The sequence below is a fragment of the Heterodontus francisci genome, chromosome 3 (genome assembly GCF_036365525.1).
Source record: "Heterodontus francisci isolate sHetFra1 chromosome 3, sHetFra1.hap1, whole genome shotgun sequence".
In the NCBI taxonomy this organism is placed as follows: Eukaryota; Metazoa; Chordata; class Chondrichthyes; order Heterodontiformes; family Heterodontidae; genus Heterodontus; species Heterodontus francisci.
The window spans coordinates 41,027,107-41,050,680 of record NC_090373.1 but is presented as its reverse complement, the minus strand read 5'-3'; the positions used below and the strand labels follow the sequence as shown (position 1 = coordinate 41,050,680).

The 23,574-nt window shown below is 43.9% G+C and overlaps 1 protein-coding gene across 3 annotated transcripts in view; it reads left to right on the top strand.

The window, feature by feature from the left end:
* The window catches only part of LOC137355859 (CUB and sushi domain-containing protein 1-like), a 1,186,508-nt gene that overhangs the window by 587,366 nt on the left and 575,568 nt on the right, over positions 1–23,574 (top strand). For all 3 annotated transcript variants that reach the window (XM_068021465.1, XM_068021474.1, XM_068021456.1), the window contains exons 23-26: positions 8,244–8,382; positions 8,560–8,747; positions 9,865–10,059; positions 21,572–21,688. In XM_068021465.1, the coding sequence (XP_067877566.1) occupies positions 8,244–8,382; positions 8,560–8,747; positions 9,865–10,059; positions 21,572–21,688 (639 nt within the window). The remainder of the gene's footprint in view (positions 1–8,243; positions 8,383–8,559; positions 8,748–9,864; positions 10,060–21,571; positions 21,689–23,574) is intronic.

Here is a 23,574-nt window from a genome sequence, read left to right as displayed (position 1 = left end):
TTTTTTAGTGATGTTGGTTGAGGGATAAATAATGGCCAGGATACTGGGGAGGACTCCCCTGCAGTTCTTCAAAATAGTCTCCTGGATTTTTACATCCATCTGCGAGGGCAGGTATAATGACTCAGCTGAAAGACAGATGTTTTCAAGCCTACCACGTTCTTCATTGGTTTCCCAATCTATTGTTGATAAATTGAAGATATTCATAACATTTGATCTGTTCCTGTACAGGTTTCCTTTATTTGACTCAAATATTCCTGGTGTGGTCACTCCTCTTGACCTGCCCATCTACAGCAGACTTCCACAGTTAGTTTCTTTTCCCTCATTCTTGCATCCCTATTTGCAGGGTTTCCATTCCACCTTATCAGAACCCAGATCAGAGAGGTTCATCTCCATTGGAACCAAATTCTCCATTGCACAGAATGCGACACCCTCTCCCAATTTACCTCTTACTTTTCCAAAGTATTCCGTGTCCCTGTATATTTATCTAACCATGTCATCAGTGAACTAGGTCACTTTGATGCTATGATAGCCTCCCTCTCTAGCGAAGTCTTCCAGCTGTCCCATTTTATTGCGCAGGTTCCTGGCATTCATATTATGAAATTTCCTCCCAATTTCTGACCAGTGAGTTCTATTTACATAATGCCTTTGTCCTTCGCTGGGCCGGAAAACCACAAGATTGGGTGGCGTGTTGCATTTACACCTCATTCGACATTGCTCTCCATTGACTTCAATGGATTTTAAATTGGGTGAGGTATAAACCCAGTGTTGCACCCAATTTTCAGTTTTCCGATACTGAAAATAAAAAGCAGCAAAAAAATTGCTTTCGGTAACTGGAATAGATCTTGGCAAGGGAAAAGTTGAAAGATATTTAGATGTATCACTCACCATGTCTGAACAATGTGACACAACAATAAACAAAACAAATAGGGTCCTGGGCTTTATTGACAAATGCGTTGAGTTCAAATTCAAAAAGCTCATGATGAAAATGGTACAATACAATTCCCTACATACAGCAGTACATAAAGGTCTGATCACAGCAATGTAAGGGTACAATCCAGTTATTGCACTGGACAATGAAGCTGCTTTTCATTCCTAGAAGAAGAGATGTACATGGCTAAGAAACCCAGCTGGAAGTCTAGAGGTTCAAATCCCCCCAGGGCACGTTGAATTCAATAAATCTGGTAATCTATGGGCAGGTGTCAGAAATTGACCATGAAAGCAGCCAAATTGTCCTTAAAATCCAATCAGTAGGGTCTGATTGTCCTAGACGACCCCTGCCTGACTGCCTGCCTACCGGATTTCATTGAAATTTCATTGAAACTTACAAAATTCTTACAGGGTGTGACAAGGTGGATGTAGATGGAATGTTTCCTCTGGCTGGTGAGTCTAGAACAAGGGGCCACAGTCTCAGAATAAGGGGAAGGCCATTTAAGACTGAGATGAGGAGGAATTTCTTTGCTCAGAGCCTGGTGAATCTTTGGAATTCTCTACCCCGAGGGCTGTGAAAGCTCAAACATTGAGCATGTTCAAGACAGAAATCGATAGATTTCTGGATACTAATGACATCAAGAAGTATGGGGATAGCGTGGGAAAGTGGCATTGAGGTAGATGATCAGCCATCTGCCAGCATCACCCACATGCCAGGAAAAATAAAAATATCTCAGGCTTTTCAGCTTTGGAGGTATATCTGATAGAGGACTTTTCAAAGGTATAGAAGGTACTGAATGGAGTAATCAACTGAAATTATTACCTTCAGGATACATTAATTCAGCAGGACAGAAGAGTACAGGTATAGTATTATGATAGGAATATTTCGAACAGATGTAGAGAGACTGTTCAACAGCTGTTATGAGTTGCCAGGAACAGTGTTTGAGACCAAGGCACTGAATATTAGGGTGCTAATTTTGAAATGATGATATCAAATGGTCACTATGTAATTATTCAAATTTAGAAAAAATATCTCAATGACAAAAAAAACTTCTTCCCGAGACCGTGGATAATCTATCTGGTCCATCATGGGCTCGGTCCCATTTGATGCATCATTGAATTACAGCCCTGTTGAAATACTTTTTGATCTTTAAAGCAAACTCCAGAATATTTATCCAACATCACATCATAGAGTCTCGAGGCAGTTAACATCTTAAGAGTGTTGGTACTTCTAGTATGCTATACTTTAAGTGACAATTGACAAAAGTATGTAGAAGGTACAAGGGAGTCAAAATTTATGGGAAGCCAGCAGGAAAGTAGAGATAAGGCCACTATCAGATCAGCAATGATCTTATTGAATGGTGGAGTCGTTCGAGGGGTTGAATGGCCAACTCCTGCTCCTATTTCTTATGATATTTTACACCCATTATTAACAATGTGATAGTCATAGGCTTGGAAATTCTGCAGAGTTTCTCTTAATGTGACTTCGGTGGGAGACCAGTGGAAGCAGCTGGAGCATCTGCTAATGAGCTGCCACAATTACAGTGGGAGTTTGCGAGAAGCTTATGGAATTTCAGGGCAAATGTATGGTTAATGCTGACTGAAAGCCTTCCAATGAGGTAACAACCAGTTCCATCAACAGGTATATCAATTGTGTCATGAAGGCCCCCACCTGCCAAGAATGAGGCATATTAATTTTGTCAACTGTTGCTGGAGTGAAGAAATGACTTGTTTAAAGAGATCACCAGACATTTGGCTGGAGAATATTTGCATACTAAGAGACAGTGCTTGAAGAGACAAAAGAACTGCTCACTGATTCAATTAACAGAGATTGGTCTGGGCAATGGTGATCCACATCTTGTCGGTGTAAGAGACAGCACTACACCCCGCACCACCCCCCCCCCCCCCAACCCCCCGACCCCACCGAGAGCTTTGAAATTCATAAACGCAGGAGTGGTTAAACCAGCTAGTCACATGACTAACCTGCTGGCCAACTTGGAGTTTTGAATTGTGCTCACAGGACAATTTGAAGACACAGATTGTAACTGAACCTAAGCAAGACAGCCTCTCTCCTGGCTGGCTCTCTCTCGCTTTCTCACAAACCTCCGGACTCACTGAAGACATATAAACCTCAAGAGAGATAAGACTCCTACATCGAAACAAGTTAAAGTGTGCACTGGGCCCCAACGAACAGCAAGACTTAGCGGCAACCAAAGACTCCACTTTGAATTCAAAGGATCGTAAATAACTATCAGATATTGCTTCAAACTTTTCCTCTTTATTCCTTCTACTTTTTCTGTCTCTATCTGCATGTGTGTTTATCCCGTATGCATGCTAGCATGGTCACGTCGTGTATTCGTAGCCGTTACCCAAATTAGAGTTTAAGATTAATAAACTTCCACATTTCTTGTTTAAATCCAAGAAAACCTGTTTAATTGATTTATTTGCCTTACAATTGGAAAGTGGTGAACAAGGATTCACTGAGGAGGAGCTGAAAACACAGTATTTTTAAAAATTAAACCTGTTACCGTTAAACCAGGCAAAGGCTGAGAGGGAACCCCTAGACCCCTTTCTCACCTGGTCGTAATAATTGCTGTGACATAGGCACATGTAAACAGGCTTTCTGCTGTTCTTTCACCAAAGTTATGATGGAGGAGTGGGACTGGCTGCAGGGAAATACCGGAGACATATTCTGTTTTTGTAAATCACCTGTGGGAAATTCCAGTGAAAATAAAGTAAGAATTGTAAGGGGTATATTTAACTCCTTAGCTTGGAAGGTTTGGAGATGTGTCGAAGGTAAAAAATGTAAATCTGAAATCTGATCCCAACCTACCTCCAACTTCTGGTTTTAACAGAGATGGGGCAGGGTGTCAGCGACCAATCTGTTCTCAGGAGGCAGGTCAGTCCATAAAATCTTTTAAGAAGGCTGTGTGCCTCCATTTTAACAGGACTTATTTACATCCCATTCTGGCCGGGTTTCCTGGAGCTGTGGAATGCCAGCAAGAAAAATGGGGCAGAAAGAACTGGATCCATAATTTAAGTGCATTTACCACAATGCTTCCAGGCCACAAGGAGCAAGAGAGTTTTCTCTCAGCTCAACATGCAAAGCTCTTTACACACACTGTGATTGGCTGACACCTGACATCACGATCTCTGAGTCCTCACACCCCTGATACCTGTCTATCCCACGATCCCCCTGTGATTTCCAACTCCTCTCACCCCCGATCCTTGTCTACCCCGACGATCCCCCCATGATTTACTACTGCTCTCACCCTCGATCCCTGACTGCCCCTACAACACCTTTGCGATCTCCATCCCGACTCTCGGCGATCTCCTCCACATGATCTCCAACTCCTTCCCATTACCCCGATCCCCGACTACCTTCATGATGCCCCCCAATCTCCGATCCCTCCCACCCCTGATACCCAACTACCCCCACCATCCCTACCCTGTGCTCTCCAACTCCCCCACTACCACCGCCCCCACCCCCCCCACCCCACACCTCCCCACCACAATCTCCTACTTAACTGTCATCTTTTCTAGTTCCTGCAGGACATCCGGGAAGCCTGCATTTCCTTTTTTCCTGTCCGCCCTCATCACAGCCCTGAGTTAAATATTACTGACCTTGCTCAGTCATAGAAATGATGAATCATATCACTTATCAAGCTGCTGATGTAGACTCATTGGGAGATTATGATTGTAATGAGTTCTTTATGTTATCTGATGCAACATAAATGAGATGAGTGGAGCCCAGTTTTGCTGAAGATCTCAAACGGGTCTATTGCAGTCCATAGCAAACTATTTACAGAACCTTCCTCGAGGTGTTACAGTTGCAGAGTGATTCTGGCTTGTAGTCATATGACAACATCTTGGTACTGAGCTCATTAGCATAGTAGGATCTTAAAGAGATATCAGTCTTAAAGGTCTCCTTTCTTTCCAAAGATAAGTCTCATTTGCGACAATTAGGAAACACAGACAATTAGATAACATCAAAACTAGTTATATGGGATATATATTATAAAATTTGCAAGTATTGAACTTAAGAGCCCATGGCCAGAATTTTACGCTTGCAGGACAGGAGCCGTCCACTGACCAAAAGGTCAGTAGTGTTCCCGCCTCTGCTGGTCCTGGGGAACCAGACCGGATTTTATGGTCCCCAGGCCCTTAATTGGCCTTAGGCAGGACTTCCACCTCATTGAGACAGCAAGTCCCGCCTAATGGAGCTGACGGCCAATCAGCGGGCTGGAAGCTCTTTGCCCCAGCAGCACCACCAGGAGCGGTAGCCACTGCTTCAAGATGAAGAGCTAGGACAGCCCTGGAAAAGAGGTGAGTTTTTGGTGCCTTGCTGGGGTGATCGGTGATTGGGGAGGCAAGGGGTGTTGATGGGGGGGCAGGGGGCATGTTAGACATTGTGGGTGGTTGGGGCATCGGGGGCAGACCTCCTTCGGGCACAGTTTGCCCGATCAGGAGGACTCCCCCTGCATGCCATCAGAAGGCCGCCTACTTCTATCAGGCAGCTTTTCTCAGGAGAGGCCTGTAGTAAACAGTAAAATCCCCATGGCAGTGGGCGGAGGCCCTTAAATTGCCGTTAATTGGCCACTTAAGGGCATTGATTGGCCTGGGGCGGGCGGACCAGTTTCCGCTGCCACTGCCCCGTAAATTGGCGGCGGATGCAGGAGTGGGTCAGGAAGGGCCTCCCGAGCCTCCGACTCCATTTTGCACCCCGCCCTCCACAACCACCAGCCCGCTCTTTGGAGGGAGGGGGGGGGCGTAAAATTCCAGTTCATATATCATTTCGGTGGTTTGACAACTCTTCCAGATCTGGTTATGGTATAACCTTCTAGGGATGTGGATTTCACCCTTGGTTGTTCTTGGTTTGCAGGCATGATGTCAATGTATTGATTGTTGTCCTGTTGTTCTGTCACACCCTTATCATCGGAGTATGTTTTTTTGAGTCCACTGTGTGCAATTGGAGTATTGCACACTTCTTTTAATTGGCTTTGGTTCCTTCTCAACACCACACTGCTAGATGTTGTAATCGTGTAGGACCTAGGCTCACTGCATACTTTAGTTACCTCTGCGGGTAACCATTTTCTCATTGTGGGGTATATGACCCTGACCCTTTGTCCTAAGTGTAGAGTAATAATCAGCACAGAAACAGGCCCTTCAGCCCATCATGTCTGTTCCAGCCATCCAGCACCTAACTATTCTAATCCCATATTCCTGCACTTGGCCCATTGCCTTGTATTCTATGGCATTTCAAGTACTCATCTAAATACTTAAATTTTGTGAGGGTTCCTGCCTCCACCACCTCTTCAGGCAGTGCATTCCAGATTCCAACCACCCTCTGGGTGAAATATTTTTCCTCAAATCCCCCCTAAACCTCCTGCCCCTTACCCTAAATCTATGCCCTCTGGTTCTTGACCCCTCCGCTAAGGGAAAAAGTTTCTTCCTATCTAACCTATCAATGCCCCTCATAATCTTATACACCTCAATCATATCCCCCCTCAGCCTTCTCTGTTCCACGGAAAACAACTCTAGCCTTTTCAGTCTCTCTTCATAGCTGAAATGCTCCAGTCCAGGCAACATCCTGGTGAATCTCCTCTGCACCCTCTCCAGTGCAATCACGTTCTTCCTATAGTGTGGTGACCAGAACTGTACACAATACTCCACCTGTGGCCTAACTAGTGTTTTATATAGCTCCATCATAACCTTCCTGCTCTTATATTCTATGTCTCTGCTAATAAAGGCAAGTATCTCATATGCCTTCCTAACCACCTTATCTACCTGTGCTGCTGCCTTCAGTGATCTATGGGCAAGTACACCAAGGTCCTTCTGTACTTTCTAGGGTCCTACCATCCATTGTGTATTCCCTTGCCTTGTTAGTCCTCCCAAAATGTATTACCTCACACTTTTCAGGATTAAATTCCATTTGCCATTGCTCCGCCCATCATACCAGCCCATCTCTATCTCACTGTAATTTAAGGATTTCCTCCTCACTATTTACCACACCACCAATTTTCATGTCATCTGCGAACTTACTGATCATATCTCCTATATTCACGTCTAAATCATTAATGTACACTACAAACAGCAAGGGTCTCAGCAAGGTTCCAGCCCTGCGTGTTGGTCATGCACCACCTCCATTCTCCCTTGTTTTTCGAACAGTGTCTCCTGCATCTTGGAGAATTTGGACAGATGATAGCTTGGCAGAGCCATCCACACTTGTCTGCCAAATATGATCTCTGCTGGTGATGGAATACCCATAGGTGTAGCTCTGAGGTGGAGCATGGCAATACAAAATCTTGTTTCATCATCCTACACTTCAGGATAAGTGATTTGACAAAATCATTTGCTCAGCAGGACCATTAGATCTGTGGTGAGGACGTCACATGATTTACGCCCCATTTGTCACGCATATCCCTGAAAGACTTGCCCATATACTGCGGCCCATTGTCAGAGCTGATTTGTACACGTGCACCAAGTAGACTGACTATGGCACTCAATGTGTCTGTGACAAATGCGCTTGAAGTGTCTTTGACTTGTCTGACAACTGGAAATGTGGAGAAATAATCAGTGACTAAAATAAAGTCATCTCCATTAACGGAAAATAGTTCAGGGGCAATTTTGGACCAAGGGACTGACAGAACCTCATGAGGATGTAGAGGGGCCTTTAATCTGCTAATCGGCTGCCTGCCTCCAGGCCTGCTGCTGGGAAACATCCCCGGCAGTGGGACAGTATCAGGGTGCCATTCTAACATGGCTGTCCGCTATTTTACCAGCCTTCTCGCCTCTGTTTCCGCCACCCGGTGACAGGGAAAATTCAAACCCTACTGTCTGTACTGTGCACTCTGAGTTCCTGTACAATCTGGAGTGCTGCAGAACCAGGGAAAGCACATCATAAGAAGCTGCTTTGGAACCACTATTGGCAGATAGAACTCTTGATTGCATAAGTAAGGCATAATTGCTTAATGTATTTCACTTGCATCAGTGCCTGCAGGCACCCCTAAGTAAGGGAATAACTTTAAAGTGGCAGCGTTTCAGCCGCGCATGTAAAAAAAACTATCCTTGAAGTATTAGAAATACAAGAAATAACAGAGACCCAGTTGACTTGAAGCCCTCAGGTAATCCCTTGTGCTCTGCTACCAAGGTTGCCCTTTTGAGCAGTCTTTTGGCCAATGCCACAGAGCACGCTGGAAGTAATTTCCTATTGTTTGAGAGTAAACAAGCGACTCTTCAGTATCCCCATCAGTGTTTCTTTAGTTTGAGTATGCTGAAGACTGTTTAATTTTCTGTTTTATTTCTTGTTGTGACAGCTGCCTGCGGAGGAAATCTGACAGGCCCTGCGGGTGTCATTTTATCGCCTAACTACCCTCAACCTTATCCTCACGGGAAAGAATGTGACTGGAGAATTAAAGTCAGTCCGGACTATGTCATAGCACTGATATTTAAAAGGTAATTCCCAGCCAGAAAAAAAATCTTTTTCCGTTAAATATCATGCAGCAGAATTACAATCTATGTGCTGCTGTAAAGCTACACTACCTACTAATTTTAACAGTCCTACTTTTATTTTGAACTACATCAAAGTCAGTTCTGCCTTGCCTCCTTTTGATCTTATTTATTTTGTTTTAGTTTCCATATGGAGCCCAGCTATGATTTTCTTCATATCTATGAAGGGGAAGATTCCAACAGTCCTTTAATTGGCAGCTTTCAAGGATCACAGTCGCCCGAGAGAATAGAGAGCAGTGGTAATAGCCTTTTCCTGGCCTTTCGTAGCGATGCCTCTGTCAGCATGGCGGGATTTGCCATTGATTATAAAGGTACTAATTTCCTCACTATCTGGTTAATAGCGTTTAAATGCTCAACCATCTTTAGATCCTGAAACTGTGCTAAAAATAAACACAATGAAGTGACATTTACTTAGTAATCAGATTTTTGTGGTTAACTTGTAATCCATGTAAAATAAACCAGCTGCAAATTTTATCCATTGTGTATCCACTGCGTGTGTTTGGATTTGAATTAATATTTTTCTAAATCAGCAACATAGTAGTACAGTGCAATGTGAACCTCTGTAACTAGTTGCTCTGCGGAAGTGTTTGATCCGGTTTCACACCTACCATTGCACAGTGATTTATTGTTCAGGCACCCCTTGACAGAGAGGGAGAGAAAATCAATTTAAGAGTCATCTCAAGCAGCTCTCATACTGCTTTGTTGACTGGTCATAGTGTGACTGTGATGGAGGGAGTCTTAAGGCCATGTGTATTTTCCTGCATTCATGGCAGTGATTCAGTAGGAAGCCACTTGGAAGAAAGCCGGGGTGGGGGCGGGGTGCGGGGTAAGTGAAATATCTCGAAGTTTCTTGAATATCAAAAGTTAGCCTGTGCTTTTGCACTTTAGTTGTGACTGTGTGATATTCCTGCCATTTGTTAAATCACTGCTAAAATGCAGTTGGGATTCAGATGTCCGAACAGATCTAAACCTTGCAAGCTTCTTCTGCAAAGTGCCAACTGTTTTCCCTTCTTCCCTCACTGTTGCTGGTATAAACGTGCACAGGCGCCAGCAGCCACTTTTTGACTTACTCAAATAACCATTTTTCATGTGTGAGCCAATACAGTGAATACCAGTGGGATATATTTGATTACGAAGGGCCGAGCCTGATCCTGTCCTCAATTGAGCCACTGGACTACAGTCAGGAATGGGAATCCTGATTAATATTTCACCTTCTTAACTGCAGTCCTGGCTAAGGTTAGTTAACAGAGCATTGGGAGTCGAACCTGCACTCTCTGTTATCTTTTTAACTCTTGTCCATGCAACAAAGTATCAGTGACCAATTCCTCCATGATCCATAAATTTCCACTTTTCCATAGTTTGCTTATCCCCATTTCATTGAAATTGTTCCCTTTTGTCATATTTTACTTTATTCCTTTGTTATTGCAGAGAAACCACGAGAAGCTTGTTTTGACCCTGGAAACATAATGAATGGCACACGCATTGGCTTGGATTTTAAACTCAGTTCCACAGTCACCTATCATTGTGATCCTGGCTACCAATTAGCAAACCTTGCTACAATCATGTGCATCATTGGAGATGATGGAAAGCCAGTCTGGAATAGAGCTCTTCCTTCTTGCAATGGTAATGTACAAACACAGTTTTTAATTGAGTGGACAAAGATACCATATCTTGATACACAATGTTTCACAATGATCATAGAAATTTCTAATCTCTCAGTTTTGTCAGACTTTTCTTGCCCATTATGCAATCCAGTGTTCTGTGAGTGCCTGAAGGTAATTAATTTCAGGACCTCCACATCTTTCTATGAATTCTGAAGGTGAATGCATTTTAATAGCCAATCCACTGCATATTCCCTTATTCTTGATTATCATGGATGATCTGGAGAAGGAGTGGAGGTGGGAGGCCCAGTGCTTGAGGCACCATGGCTGGAGATTGAACCAATCTTTCTCCAAGCTAATGCTCCCTGAGAGTCTACAGGGAACATTAACAACTTGCAGTGTAGTGGTTGAATGACCGCATTATGATCCCATTGTGCCATTTGGAGTAGTGAATGTCTTGCTTCTTTCAATTTCCTCATGTTTTTCACATGTCTAAGAAATATTGCAAGAAAAGGGGACATAATCTTAGAATTATAGCTAGGCCGTTCAGGAAAGAAAATCATGGAGTAGTTTTTCACACAAAAGATAATAGAAATCTGGAACTCTCGCCCAAAAAGGTATGATTGCTGGGACAATTGGATCTTTCAAGACTCAGATAGATAGGGCTTTTTGGTAAGGGTCTCAAGGAATATGGAGTACAGGTGGGAAAATGGAATTGAGATGCAGATCAGCCATGATTCAATTGAATGGTGTAGCATGCTTGAAGGGCTAAATGGACTCCTCCTGTTCCTAATGTTCCTATGTTCACAACTCAAAGCTATGGAACTGGTGATTTCCCTCAGTTCTTCCTTCCTCCTACAATCGGGAGGCTTTTTAAAATGCCACCTTGGCATCACATAGTCATTGCTTTTACTTCTTTATGGATCATGGTGATTCCCATCGCATTGGTCTCTCTTGCCCTCATCGATAATTTGCTCAAAAATTGCTAGAACAGGACATCTCACAGCGAGTACTGGGAATTGATTTTTTTACCTCACCCCTCAAATTGTATTATTCTTATGTCATGAATTGCTGAAAATACACATTGTTAACAGCACGGTGAGGTTAACAGGGCATCTATCTCTTTAACCAATGGCATTTAAGGATAAAGAAAGAAATATAGCAACCAACAAAGAAGGAAATAGGGTGAATTAGAGCCAAATTTGACACATAAAGAGAAATAAAGAGAGGACAAGAAATAAAGAGAGAAAAATAAACAAAGGAGAGGTAGGATTTTTTCAAAAAAAATTACAGTTTAATTTTAAAAAACCTCTATCAACAATTTACCTGTGATAGTGAGACTCCACAGTTTTGTTGTTCCCTTTCAGAGCCTTCAAGATTGATTGTTATGTCAAGGCCACAAATCATGCCATTAGCAGGGTTCTTATGACATAAATTGTCAGCCCATAATGTCTGTGGTGAAATTAATGTGTATTGACAGCTCAAATTCAGCAATTTCATGAAACACAATATAGAGGTGAGACGGTAATTTTTTTTCTGTACTTGTGAGGTCTACTGCAGAGCAGCACAAATTGCTGACCAATTTGTATCGAGTCAGACTCATGGCATATCTATTTGTCACAGATTGCTGGGCTATTTACACACTAATAATGATGGGCACCAGGAACTAGCCATAATTTCCCAGTAGTTTTGGGGCCTATATGTGTGCATAAATGTGTATATCTTCTACTCTAAACTCAACCCCTATACATAGAAATAAAATCACAAAGAAGCTGATGACTAACATGTATGCTATTAGGGACTGTTACAAGTAGGAATTTAATGTGGGGAGGTGGGATTGAAGTATCACATAATGCTTAGAGAGTAATTGAGCTTTGATATTGTAGTTTCTAACACTACATGGCAAAAAAGACAAAAAAAATCTTTAGCCAAATACTTGTTAATTCTTGATGCAAAAGGACGAGATATGTTGTGTTCCAAAATGGCATACAGCCTGGCATCTGAGTACATGTAGACGGGTCACTGGGATCTTTTCTCAAGCAGTTCTTTTCAGGCAGTGTCGAGAATTAATCTTGGCAGGCTTTCCAGGGGCAATGCAGCATCAGGGGTTTCAGATATCACACTTGATATGCAGGTTTCACAGAGACAGGAGGAAGGAGGCAAGCTGGGTATTTCTCTCTTAGTAGGTTGATCTCCAACTAACTCAAAACAGTCCACACCCAACCAGAAAGTCAAAGCAATATCCCAAAAGCGACCTCCTGACCATCATAAACCTTGTCATATCACTTCTCTTGTAAACATCTTCCCCAAGTCACCAAAGTTTCCAATGTTTATTGAGCTTAAGACAGGTGACTTCCAGTAAAGGTTCTTTTCAAACAGGACCTCTCAGTGACCCTTGTTTAAAAAAAAATACATCAATGGGATCTTTTCAATTTTCCCAATGTCCATAATTCTAAAATACAAATCCTCAAACAAAATTTAAAAAAATAGAAGCACTTTCATTACAATGGTAAACCGCAGGATGTTGATAGTGGGGGATTCAGCAATGGTAATGCCGGATGTCAAGGGGAAATGGTTAGATTCTCTCCTGTTGGAGATCGTCATTGTCTGGCACTTGTGTGGGGCAAATGTTACTTGTCACTTATCAGCCCAAGCCTGAATGTTGTCAAGGTTATGCCACATATGGACACGGACTGCTTCAGTATCTGATGAGTTACAAATGGTACTGAACGTCATACAATCATCAGTAAACATCCTTACTTCTGACCTTATGATGGAGGGAAGGTAACTGATGAAGCAGCTGAAGATGGTTGGGCCTAGGACACTACTCTGAGGAACCCCTGCAGTGATGTCCAGGAGCTGAGATGATTGACCTCCAACAACCACAACCATCTTCCTTTATGCTAGGTATGACTCCAACCAGTGGAGAGTTTTTCACGTGATTCCCATTGACTTCAATTTGGCTAGCGCTCCTTGATGCCAAGCTCAGCCAAATTATGCCTTGATATCAAGGGCAATCACTCTCACCTCACCTCCGGAATTCAGCACTTTTGTCCATATTTGGCCTAAGGTTGTAATGAGGTCAGGAGTTGAGTGGCCCTGGCAGAACCCAAACTGCGTGAGCTTGAGCTCAGGATTTCCAAGCATGACGGGCACCTGCAGTCACTGTGGAGCATCAGGGAACAGGACAGCTTCCTGGATCAAACATTCCAGGAGGTGGTCATCCCACAAGCAGTGAGATTTCAGGATAGTCGATGGGTGGCCATCTGGAAGAGTAGGAAGAAGCAGGAAGTGCAGGAGTTTTCAGGGTGTGTGCCACTCTCAAACTAGTACTCAGCTTTGGAGACTGCTGGGAATGATGATACCTTGAAGGAGTGCAGTCCAAACCATGGCACCAATGGGCAAGAAACTGTACAGGAGGGAACAGCAAAGTGTAAAAATGCAGTTGTTGTAGGAGATTTCATAGTTAGGGTGACAGACAGGCACTTCTGTAACTGTCAGCATGAGGCTGCATGATGTGTTGCCTCCCTGGTGCCAGGGTAAAGGAAATCATGGAAAGGGTGCATCTTATTCTGCAGGCGAAGGGAGTGAGCCAGAAGTTGTGATACACATCAGTACCAACAACATAGCGAGGACAGGTATAAAGGTCCTACAGTCAGATTTTCAGGAGCTATAGAGGAAGTTAGCAAGTATGACCTCGACGTTAGTAACCTCTGGATTACTGCCAGTGCCACGCGCTAGCAAGAGCAGAGAGAGGAAGATAGGAAGGATCAATGCGTGGCCTGAGGCATGAAGCAGGAGGGAGGGTTTCAGTTCTTGGGACATTGGGACCAGTTCTGGAGCAAGAGGCTCCTATTCAAAAGGAATGGGGAAAATGGCCTGGCAGCGGGACTGCATTGCGGAGCATCCCAAAGCGGCTCCCTGGCATTTTGGCCCCCCATGCCTCCTAGCCTGCCAGCTGGGGCGGTGGGGGTGATAAAATTTCACCCATGATATTAGATGATTTGTGAACTTTATCACGAATGTATGACAATGTTTTGTTAATCAGTGATACAATACCACAACTAAAAGTTTAAAAAAAATTAGAAATAAGAAAACACTGAAAGCTATGGAGACAACAATTAAAATAAAATTAATGTTTGCAATTCTTAGTGTTCATCAAGAAAAACAATTACATTCCCAAGCATCTATTTTTCTGTATATCTGCAGCACAGTAACTGTAATTTTCCCTATAGAAATTGAGTGTCAGTTTCCGTTCATGTCCTTTATGATACTTTATGGCAGCTTTCATCAAGTGATTGAGGGAGATGGGCTGTGTATAGTCCTTAGTGGACTTTTCCGAAATTGCAAATGCCTTTTTATTTGATGGGTGAAGATTATTTTAGAGGTTAGTCTTCTTGTCTGCAATTATTTGTTAAGGCCCATTAGAATTCAAATACTTACTGAATGCAGGATTTCTTTTTAACAGAGCACTGCATAAAATCTTTGTTGAGTATTCCTCTGTGGGTAATCTGAAATTGCAGATGCCTTGTTTTTGACAGATGAGAATTATTTACAGTCTGTGAAAAGTATTGTGAACTCATTTGTTATGTATCAGAGTAGCCTTTACTGTTATGACTTTCGTGAGATGGTTAACGTTAAAATACGAGATATGAGCCCCCAGTCCAATTTAAAGAATTACATGACAAGATTTCACTTTTTAAGACTTATTATAACAACTAAACTAAAAGAAATCCCTGTTAACTAAATAGTACTTTGTAAGTAGTTGATATTCCATAGTACAAAGAAATAATATTTTCTTTACTTATTAAAATACTTGGAAACCTCACACCACACATACATGTTGCACAGTCCTCTTTGATGTCAAAATCTTTGCAGTTAAAAGTCCCAAAAACCTCTCCCAGTTGCAATAGGTTGGATCACCCAGACCTTTTCAAAAATCAATGTCCTCTTCACTCAGTTGTCCGAGCACTTTCAAAATGGACATCTGTGAATATGGTCTGTTGGGCTTTTATTTCTCCATGAATTGCAACTTGCAAAACAGGTTCCAGTCTTCGCAACCTTTTGCAGTTTCAGGCTTCTGAGAACAGTGTTCCCTCTCTCGCTCTCGAGGCCGCCACCGCTGGTTGTTTTCCTTACAGCCTTCTCTGAGGCTGAAACCGCTGGGTTTCCTTCTGACAGCCTGCCTGCCTTCAGAAAATCTGTTAAATTTATCTGGACTCAAAAGTCAATAGCTTATTAGCCTGTTTCAATAGGCAAAGTGCAGAGGTCTGCTTTCACAGAGCCACCTGGGCCTTCCATTGTTCCCAGGTGTTAACCGCTGCTTGGTACATTTGCATCTTCAGAAGCACAGACTCCTTGTTTACAAGCTGAAAGTCTGGGAGGGTGAAACCCATTGTTCTTCAGGTGTTACCCCTGTAGTCTCTGTTTTTTCACGAAAAGTCTTTGATCTGTGTTCTCTCATGTCCTAGTGGATGTGAGGTCACCTGATCTTCCAGACTCCATCTTAAACTTGTTAAAAATCAGTTTTTAATACATAATCATGTTACAAAGTCCAGAGTTCATAACATTTACTTTCTGATTAGTCTGACATCGCTTTATTTGACATTCTATAACAATCAACCTAAAAATCAAGAATTACTGACTGATATACATGGAGAAAGCAAGAGACAGCAACTGCAGTGTTCTTCATTTTCATATCTTTGGCTAGCACAAATAGCCATGAAGCCATAACATAAAGTTACGAAGCATGGATGCATTTTATCAGTTCCAAATATCTCATGACCTATTGACATGGCAATCATTGATTCATCTGTGAACTGGAGACATGTTCGCTGGCACATTTTCTATCACAGCACGGAGTAAAGGTGACAATAATGATTGTAATGGTTGAGAGATATTATTCATAAAGTCTATATTTCTTGTTTTGAACTTAGGTCCAGAAATTCATGTGTCCCAATCTTTGCATGCAGGGGTCACAAATTGTGACTGCCTGTGCCGGTTACAAACGAGGTGGGTAGCATGTAAAGTTTGGCACACACATCACATCTGCCTGATTGTATTGTGTAGGTGATCAGGTCCTGTGGTGCTATTCTTCTTCGCGCTTCCCCCTGCTTCTGCACTCAGCAGGGTAGCCAAACAGTGTTGTGTAGATACCATGTGGTGCAGCAATCCTGTTCTTCTTAAAGGCAGGCTGTCTCTTAAAGGGAAGCTGCACTGAATAATATTCAAATTTAAATGATGGAAAATTGAACACCAGGGCAGAGAGAGAGTTCAAGAGTGACAGATGAGGCACTAGAGGCATTAGTGATGGAGCTGGGCAGGAGGAGAGACGCCATGGTCCCACAGAGGGGTAGGAGGCCCTCAAGGGCCACTCTCAGAAGGCAGTGGGGGAAGGTGGCCAGGGAGGTCAACTCCTGGCATCTGGAACTGAGATCCTGGCAGCAGAGCCACAAGAAGTCTAATGACCTCACGTGGCTGACAAAGGTCAGTGAATGCATGTTCACATGACATCTCCTACCCACCTCTCATGCTGCACAATCCACCACACCCCCATCACTTACCCAGCAGCCGTCCCAGGCACTCAGGACACACACCTAACATCTAGATACTACAACTCACTCTCATACACCTACCAATGCTGCCAGCCTCTCACCCACCACTCACTGACTGCATATGCCTCCAGCTATTCAGCTGTGGCAGGCACATCACCCAACCACAGTTTTACACAATGAATGACACTCTTCCCTTTCTCTTGCAGAAGAAGGTGGTACACAATAGAAGGGAGCAGAGCAGAACCGCTGGGGGGACAAGGATGCCTGCATCTCAAGAGCCCTACAGAGGAGATGGTTCTCCACATCATGGGGCCAGCAGCGACCGATCTCGGCTCATCCTACATGGCTCAGAACATTAAGGATGACGACATGTTCCTGCCTTTTGCCACTTCTCAACTCCTAGCACACCCACATCCTGCTTTCTGGCATGATGAGCAAGCTGATGATCGTGTGACCATCGACCTCTTGATTGCCCGCTCACTCCTCCTTCCCTCACACCAACCTTCTCCTTCTGATTTCCTGCTTTCAGACACCCAAGAACTGCCGCCTGCCCACTCACAGGAGCCCATGGAGGAGGAGATACAGCAACAGCACAGCACTGATGAGGAGGCCCTGTCACTTGATCTCATGCTTGCAGTCAAAATCTCAGACTGGCACTGCACATACCCTGGAGGAAAGTACAGAGTTGGCATCAGCACATGGTGAGTCATCCGGGCACAAGTGAGCTGCAGCCAGGCCAAGGATGGTTTGTTTGCCAGGTCACTGGAGGGTGAGGTCATGTACGAGTTCTACTGCAGAGGACTCAGATAAGGACCTCGATGGGGTGGCATACAGGAGAATGTTGAATGAGCATACACACCGAGATGCTGGGTGCATTGGATGGCCTGCCAGACAGCATCCTGTTACTGTTAAGGAGCATGGAAGAAGTCTGGCTCCAACTTAGCTGAAGGCATTGTGCAGAACTTGCTCTCTTCACATTCTTGATCCAGCTCCCTGTCATGCTGTAGACCCAGAAACATTGCACCTGCTGCTCGATATCTGTTGCAGCCTATGTGTGGACAGCTCACCTATGTTTTTCCCGAGGATGCAGCAACACTCTCTGACAATTCCCGAAACTCACCACAATACCTCCAAAACCACTCCAGAGTACTTCCAGACAGTCTGCAGCAGCAGAAGTTCTTAAAAGTTACCTTACCTGCAAGTTGGTTGCCTGCCTCTTTAAGGAACGCTAGAGCAGGGCCCATCTTCCAGCTTCACGCTTGTTGTTTTATGAGTGACGTACATTTGGACCTGGGTGCTCCAAATTAGGCTTTGTATTGGCCCTCAGGCTGTCGGTCACAGCCTTCCGGTGCATGCTGGGAATGCCCCCACATGAACCATTTTCCTGACCGAATGCCGTGTGAGCAGCTTAGGAAGCGGATGGTGGCACATTGTGCCCCAGCAAAGTGGCTCTAGGCCTCCATATTGCCACTCCAGTGGCGTTTTGACAATGAATTTCATGCCCACAATCTTTGACATTGTAGCTGGAGAGTTTTAAGCCTCTATGGGCCACAGTCTATGGTGCTGTACACCTGGAGGGGGAGGTACACCATGGATACAGAGGTTGACAGAATTGGGTTAGCAGACTCTGTATCCATTTCCTTCCAGGCTGCAACTCTGTGGTCTGATAACATTTTGTGTGCTGTAGTGCCTCTGTTAGTTTTGTGCCTTGGCCTCGTTAAGGCCCCAGATTTAATGCAAAAATATTAAATTGACAGCAACTATCAGGGAAGATTGAGCAGGGGGCAGTAGCGTAGTGTTAATGTTTACTGCACTGGTAATTCAGAGGGCTGAATTCATCCTCTGGTGACATGTGTTCAAATCGCAACATGGCAGCTGGAGGAATTTAAATTTCAATAATTAATAGTTCTGGAATAAAATGCTTGTCTCATTATTTCTGATCATGAAACTAATGGATTGTTGTAAAAAAAACAATCTGGTTCACTAGAGCCCACCAAGGGAGGAAATCTGTCATCCTTACCTGGTCTGGCCTGCATGCGACTCCAAACCCACAACAATGTGGTTGACTCTTAAATGCCCTCCAAATTAGACTAGCAAACCACTCAGCTGTATCAAACCACTATGGAAAAGTCAAATAAGAATGAAACCAGATGGACCATTCGGCACTGACCTAGGCACCGGAAATGGCAAAGGCACACCCTGCTCATTCGACCCTGCAACGTCCTCTCACTAACATCTGGGAACTTCTGCTGAAATTGGGAGAGCTGTCCTATAGACGAGTCAAGCAACAGCCTGACATAGTCATACGCACTGAATCATACCTTACAGTCAATGTCCCAGACTCCTCCATCACCATACCTGGGTATGTGCTGTCCCACTGGCAGGACGGACTCACCAGAGGCACGGACAAGATGGGCCAAAGGGCCTGTTTCTGTGCTGTATAACTTTATGACTATTTCAGCATAGTGGTATACTGTCAGGAGAGAGTGGCCCTGGAAGTCCTCAACGTTGAATCTGGACCCCATGAAGTTTCATGTCATCAGGTCAAACACGGGCAAGGAAACCTCTTGCTGATTATCACCTTCTGCCCATCATCAAAAGTAGCTGGGTAGCACCACTACTGATTGAGCTGACTGAGTCCTAAAGGACATATCTGCCAGACTGGGCCTGCAGGTGGTAAGGGAACCAACAAGAGGGAAAAAACTGACTTGAACTCATCCTCACAAATCTACCAGTTGCAGATGCATTTGTCCATGACAGTGTTGGTAGGAGTGACCACCGTACAGTCCTTGTGGAGACAAAGTCCCATCTTCACATTGAGGACACCCTCCTTCATGTTACATGGCACTACCACTGTGCTAAATGGGATAGACTCAGAGCAGATCTAGCAGCTCAAAACTGGGCATCCGTAAGGCGAGTGGGGCCATAGCAGCAACAGAATTGTTTTCAACCACAATCTGTAACCTCGTGATCCAGCATATCCCCCGCTCTATCATTACCATCAAGCCGGGGGACCAGCTCTGGTTCAATGAGGAGAGCAGGAGAGCATGCCAAGAGCAGCACCAGGCATACCTAAAAATGAGGTGCCAACCTGGTGAAGCTACAACATAGGACCTCATGCATCCAAAACAGCGAAAGCAGCATGCTATAGCTAAGTGAGCCACAACCAACAGATCTGATCAAAGCACTGCCATCCTGCTATATCCATGAATGGTTGTGGACAATCAAGCAACTAACATCCCCCTCTTCAATGATTGCGGAGCCCAGCACATCAGTTCAAAAGACAAGACTGCAGCATTTGCAACCATCTTTAGTCAGACGTGCTGAATGGGGATCCATCTCAGCCTCCTCCTGATGTCCCCACCATCATAGATGCCAGTCTTCAGACAATTCGACTTACTCCACATGATATCAAGAAATGGTTGAAGGCAACAGATACAGTAAAGTCTATGAGCCCTGATAACATTTGGGCTGTAGTACTGTAGACATGTGCTCCAGACTAAGCGTCCCCTTAGCAAGCTGTTCCAGTACAGCTCCGACACAGGCATCTTCCCAACAATGTGGAAGGTTGCCCAGGTATGTCCAGTCCACAAATGCAGTACAAATCCAATCCGGCCAATTACTGGCCATCAGTCTACTCCCAATCATCAGCAAAGTGATGGAAGGTGTCGTCGATAGTGCTATCAAGTGGCACTTACTCAGCAACAACCTGTTCACTAACGACCAGCTTGTGTTCCGCTAGGACCACTGAGCTCCATGCTTTATTACAGTCTTGGTTCAAACATGGACGAAAGAGCTGAATTCCAGAGTTGATTGCCCTTGACATCCAGGCAGCATTTGACAAAGTGTGGCATCAAGGAGCGAACCCCAGCAAAATTGAAGTCAATGGGAATCAGAGGGAAACTCTCCACTGGTTGGTGCTTTCGGATGATGTCGCTGAGGGAGTGACATCAATAAATTGGTTAAACATTTCTCTTTCACAAAACCATGTTGACTCTGCTTGATTACCTTGAATTTTTCTAAGTGCCCTGCTGTAACGTCTTTAATAATAGCTACCAACATTTTCCCTATGACAGGTGTTAAGCTAACTCGCCTGTAGTTTCCTGCTTTCTGTCTCCCTCCCTTTTTGAGTAAAGGAGTTACATTGGCTATCTTCCAATCTAATGGAACCTTCCCCGAATCCCGAGAATTTTGGAAAATCAAAACTAGCGCATCAACTATCTCACTAGCCACTTCTCTTAAGACCCGAGGATGACATCCATCAGGACCTGGGGACTTGTCAGCCCACAGCGCCGATAATTTTCTCATTACCACTTCCCTGGTGATTGTAATTTTCTTGAGTTCCTCCCTCCCTTCCATTTCCTGATTTACAGCTATTTCTGGAACGTTACTTGTACCCTCTATGGTGAAGACCGATGCAAAACACCCATTCAATTCATCTCCTTATTTTCCTTTATTAATTCTCCAGACTCACTTTCTATAGGACCAACACTCACTTTGTTTACTCTTTTTAAAATATCTATAGAAACTCTTATTTCCTGTCTTTATATTTTTTACCAGCTTTCTCTCGTACTCTAATTTTTCCTTCCTTAATAATCTTTTAGTCGTTCTTTGCTACTTTTTTATATTCAGTCCAATCTTCTGGCCTGCTTTGCACAATTCTATGCTTTTTCTTTAAGTTTGATACTATCTTTTAATTTTTTAGTTCACCACGTTGGAATGTATAAATGTTGGCCAGGAAACCAGTAGAACTTCCTTTCTCTTCTTTAATAGTGCTCTGGGATCTTCCATGTCCACCTGTGTGGGCAGATGGAGCCTCGAATCAACAAATCATCTGAAAGACAGCTTGAACCCATATACCTACTGAGGCGGGAGAGCTACTAGTGTTTAATGACACAATGTAATGGAACATGTTTCTTCTCAGTTACACCTTATACCTGCTGTTCAGTAATTATATTTATTTATTTCTTCACTTTTTAGCTCCATGTGGAGGACAGCACACTGGATCTCAAGGAGTGGTTCTTTCACCTAATTATCCTCACAATTATACAAGTGGCCAGACATGTTTGTACTCCATCACAGTGCCCAAGGAGTTTGGTAAGTTTATTTTAATTATTGACTCGTTATCTGAAGAGTTGATTAATGAATTGTTTATTTTTAAGCTATGTCTTCATTGCAAAATATGGCAAAATGATACTCAGTTATTGCCTCCCCGTCAAAATTAATACCAGTTAAATTCCTAAGAGAAATTAAGAAAGAGCTCACATTTATATGGTGCTTTGTTGTGTCTCTCTTGAGCAAAAAAAGGAATAAAATTTAATTGAATCAATTTTTGTGCCCAGCATGAAAAATACAGGTATATACAAAATAGACATGCAGGAAGCTAAATGGAGCAGATATCTCATAAGAGTAAAAAACTGAATAACCCTTTAGTAATTGCATTAGCTGTAACTTGCAACTGCTTTACCAGAGAAAAAAAAAACACCCTGCTAGATTTGATTTTACAATGTTCAGATTCATGCTTTCTGGCTCCTTTTTGTGTAAAGACTGTGATATGCTACAGTGATTGGAGTGTTGACCCTGCAACAAATACAATCTGCATATTGCTGTGACTGAGCAAATAGAGGGACTTCAGGCCAAAGTGAATGAGTTTAGGACCGTTGGGGCTGAATTTAGTCGTGCCGGTGGCGCTCCCAGTGCCAAGCTGAAAAGACGAAGTGAGCCCCACACAATTCAACAGCGCTCAGGCACTTGACACCTTTTAAGGATGGGGATCCTGCCAATCAGAGGACTGCTGGTTTTGAAGGCTGAGTCAATGGGACCCATGGTAGATAGTTGAATTCAGTTTCCAGGGCCTCTCTCACTACCCTTCCCCATCCCCAGCACTTTATTCATACAAGTGCCAATTCTGAGATGGCACTCAAGCGGTATGCTCTGCTCTGCTGGCAAGTTTGTCCTTGCTCCGGACTACCACTGCCCATGGTGTTCCAACCTCTCTGCCAAGCCAAGCTAGTGTATGCAATGGCTACTGTCTGGACCCACCACTAACCTCCTGCTAACTCATTGCTTCCTTATACCAGGTGAGGCTCTGAATTCCTGTTGTTCCCATGCACTTTTTGTTGATGATTAAGAGTAGACTGATGGGCAGTAATTGGCCAGATTGGATTTGTACTGCATTTAGAACAAAGAACAGTACAGCACAGGAACAGGCCATTCGGCCCTCCAAGCCTGCGCTGATCTTGATTCCTGCCTAAACTAAAACCTTCTGCACTTCCGGGGACCGTATCCCTCTATTCCCATCCTATTCCTGTATTTGTCAAGATGCCTCTTAAACATCGCTATCGTACCTGCTTCCACCACCTGGCCCAGCAGCAAGTTCCAGGCACTCACCACCCTCTGTGTAAAAAATTTGCCTCGCACATCCCCTCTAAACTTTGCCCCTCGAACCTTAAACCTATGTCCCCTAATAACTGACTTTTTCACCCTGGGAAAAAGCTTCTGACTATCCACTCTGTCCATGCCACTCATAACTTTGTAAACCTCTATCATGTCGCCCCTCCACCTCCGTCGTTCCAGTAAAAACAATCCGCGTTTATCCAACCTCTCCTCATAGCTAATACCCTCCAGCCCAGGCAACATTCTGGTAAACCTCTTCTGTACCCTCTCCAAAGATTCCACATCCTTCTGGTAGTGTGGCGACCAGAATTTTACGCAATATTCCAAGTGTGGCCGGGCAGGGGAGAAACAATGATCCTGTCCTGGGTATTTTTTGAGCAAAATGGCTATAACCAATTCTAGGGCTTCAGGCCAGGGAGTGCGCAACACTGTTCGGGTGGTTGTGAAGGATAAGGAAGGAGGTGCACCGGTTGACCATACCTTCTTCATCAAGAGAATCCTCATTGATTGCTGTGGATTCCACGCTATGGACATCTTCTGCCTGCAGGACTTCCCCAGCAGTGGATATTTCGATGTGACGTTTTCAG